This window comes from Athene cunicularia (assembly GCF_003259725.1).
Source record: "Athene cunicularia isolate RWA chromosome 13 unlocalized genomic scaffold, athCun1 chr13_part1, whole genome shotgun sequence".
Taxonomy (NCBI): domain Eukaryota; kingdom Metazoa; phylum Chordata; class Aves; order Strigiformes; family Strigidae; genus Athene; species Athene cunicularia.
In genome coordinates this window covers 6872617-6875573 of record NW_020799117.1, presented here as the reverse complement: position 1 = coordinate 6875573, position 2957 = coordinate 6872617, and the positions used below count along the sequence as shown (strand labels likewise).

Here is a 2957-nt window from a genome sequence, read left to right as displayed (position 1 = left end):
GGCCTGCCCGGCGGACGAGAAACACCTCACGCAACGGCGTGCTCTGCCGCCGGCTAGATATATCCGGCGCGCAGCCTACCCCAACGGTAGGCGGATCAGCCAATCAGAGAACGGCGGTCGCCTTCGCTCGGATGTTAATTGGCTCACAGAAGGAAAAGAGGCGGGAGAACAGCTGAGAGTCAGCTCAGCCTACCAACCATACAGCCTGGCTCCGCGGAGCAGCAAGAGTGACCGACACCTAGCAGAATCAATAGGCGATGGCACTCCCGCTGTCGGGGTGGGACGAGACCTAATGGATTTCCCCGTTAGCCAATAGGGCGACGCTACCCGCGCTGCCAGGCGCGAAAGGCGGGGCAAGCCTGACGCCGTAGTATGGTTGAACCGCAGAGCAGCGCCCTTGAGAAGGTGCTGGTAAACCCCGTTATAGATCAGGGCGGTCCCTTCTGTGCGGCACAGAGCGCGGCAGCCAATAGGAGAGCGCAGCGGGCCCTGACGGACAGGCCACCTCCGGCGTTCTTAAAGGGACAGGCAGCCCGCCACGAGGGGCGGTGTTCCGCGCCCGGCACCACCCCCTGCTGGAGGAAGGGGACGGCGCCCAACATGGCGGCGGGGCGTGTTGGGGGACTGTGGCGCTGTGTGCTTTCCCCAGCCCCATCCAGGGAAGGGCTGCAACCCAGAACAGTGAACAGGCCGTGGCCTGCCCCTCTGATAGCTGCGTCACCTCCAGCTGCTGCAGCCTCCTCTGCACCACAGGTGCTCACCCAGCCTGAGGCCAGGGCATCCATGGTCCCAGCACAACTGACCCTCTCACCTGAGAAAAAACACCAGTGGGGGTGGATAAAAGGAGCTTTTCACGCTAAAGGGCTCCCGTGCAGCACTGCACCAGAAACAGGCAGAAGGCTGTGGTCAACATCTCCAGGCTGCTCTTCCTTCACAACTTCTGAGCAAAGCAGAGATGGATTGTCTGCCCCAAAGGAAAGATAAGCCAAGCAAGGACCTTTTCTAATCCACCTCGCAAGGCCCAAGTAGTCATGCAGAGGAGAAAAGCCTCGAAGCTCACAGATCCTCACCCCCAGCAGCTGCTGGTCCAGGGAGGCTGAGGAGAGCAGGAGGGTGAGGGAGCAGACAGTTGGCCTGAACCAGCCAGCTCCCAGCAGGCCATAGTTTTCCACTTGTTTGTGTCACATCCCATCCCAAACGTACCTATGACATGAAGCAGTCAGAGATATATTTCACCATGTAAAAGTATATTCTTCCCCACCACCATGTCCCTAAAAGCTGCCTAAAACCCTCCCTGCTATGTCTTGCAGCTAGAGATACAGTCAGTGGACTGGCATGGGGCCATGCTCAGCATTAATATCCTTCCCCCACACACACCCTGGCTATTTATAGACTAAGCCACATTGCAATCTGCCAGTTCATAAATCAGTAGCACGGACTTTACCAAGTTTAACATGAGACCAGTGACCCAGCACAACAGCCGTCCGAAATAAACTCTGCCGGGGGGGATCTTTGACATCTCTCCTAGAGCAATAGGGGACAGATATTTCCTCTTTTATAAAAAGGTCAGTACAACAACAGGGTCCTATGCATATTAAAATGAATTCCCTCGCTCCCTCCATACAACGGAAACTTGCTAGAAAAGGCATTCACATCATCTTCAGCTCAATCTTCAGGGGCTCAGCTGTTCAGCATCAGCTCCATGTGAGGGGAAGGGTTAGCCAAGGCCAGCTGACATCCCAGGATGCAGCTCCAGTTGGTGTGGTAGCAAATAACCAAAACCACCTCAGTTATTCTTTCTGCAGCAGCTTGTTAACAGGAAGATGCTGAAGCCCAGCACGTGGTCAGGAAGTGTTGCCCCCCACGCAGCTCTGCCAGTTCTTCTCAGCCCTGACGTACTGCACTGTATCCTTTTCTGGTTACCCACAGCCTGCCAAAGCATCTGAGCTGCTCCCAGCCCCCACCACAGCCTCCTCCACCTTGACTCAAGTTTTTAAGAAAAGGACCCACTCTCCTTCAAAGGGACAAATACCCAGGGGGAAAAAAAAAAAAACCCAAACAACAAACATCCTCAGGGACCAGCATCCTTTCTCTCAACCTCTTCTGAAGCAGACCCACCCCCCCCAAACCTCCCTCATTCAATAGTCCAGTCTACCAGAGCTCTCCTAAGTGAGTAAATCTCATAACCTCAAAAGACAGAGAGGAACAAGCTTTCTGAAGCAGCCCTGCCAACCCTCGTACCTCCTGCCCCATCTTTATGACTCTTCCCACCTTCCTCCCGCAGCCGCTTTGTCTCTTGGCCCATAAAGCAGCCAGAACACCGGGCAGGGTGCCAGCAGCTGTTAGGGATCCACACCGAGTCCAAACTTTCTCCACCACTTTCTCCTTAACCCTTTCTGCCATCTCGTGCCTTCCAATAACTTCAGCCGTACTTCCACCTGGGGCTTCATCCTAACCTGGACGGCATCACCGGTCCAGCCGCAGCCCCAGTGCATCTCCTCACAAGGGGCGCAGAAAAATGGGAAGAGAAACATAACCGTGAGAAGTGGAGCTGCGTTTCAGCAATGAATACTTGTAAGAATTAAATCGCTGTGCCCAAAAGGCTACTAAAACCGATTTGGTCAGTGTTAAGAACGGGCCAAAGAGTGTCCGAACTCCTGCATCCCACAGCCTGAGCCAGTTCATGTCGGTGCAAACGGAGGCCGCCAGCTCCAACTCCTGCTGTGCTGGAACCGTCTCTGTGCAGCTGTCTCCGACCTCGCTGCCCTCTCTGCAGCTGATCCCCGTTCCTGGCCCACCGGTGACTTTGCAAAACCTTGTGACACCCCGACGACGGTGGAGCTCCGGGGTCAGAGATGAAGGCGGCCGGAACGGTTCTGCCCGTCCGAGGTTACCGAGAGGGGCCGGGGAGGCCGGGCGGTGCCTGCCCCGCTGTGCGGGAGGGGGCGAGCCCCGCT

The 2957-nt window shown here is 56.0% G+C and overlaps 2 protein-coding genes across 3 annotated transcripts in view; one reads left to right on the top strand and one right to left on the bottom strand.

The window, feature by feature from the left end:
• Positions 1 to 2291, bottom strand: part of G3BP1 (G3BP stress granule assembly factor 1) — a 24608-nt gene extending 22317 nt beyond the window's left edge. Inside the window, exon 1 of the mRNA XM_026858044.1 lies at positions 2272 to 2291. The gene's annotated coding sequence lies outside the window, so the exon portion shown is untranslated. The remainder of the gene's footprint in view (positions 1 to 2271) is intronic.
• A 377-nt stretch (positions 2292 to 2668) lies between these two features.
• ATOX1 (antioxidant 1 copper chaperone) overlaps positions 2669 to 2957 on the top strand; it is a 4936-nt gene continuing 4647 nt past the window's right edge. For both annotated transcript variants that reach the window (XM_026858046.1, XM_026858045.1), the window contains exon 1: positions 2669 to 2800. In XM_026858046.1, coding sequence (XP_026713847.1) covers positions 2684 to 2800 — 117 coding nt within the window. In that variant the 5' untranslated portion in view covers positions 2669 to 2683. The remainder of the gene's footprint in view (positions 2801 to 2957) is intronic.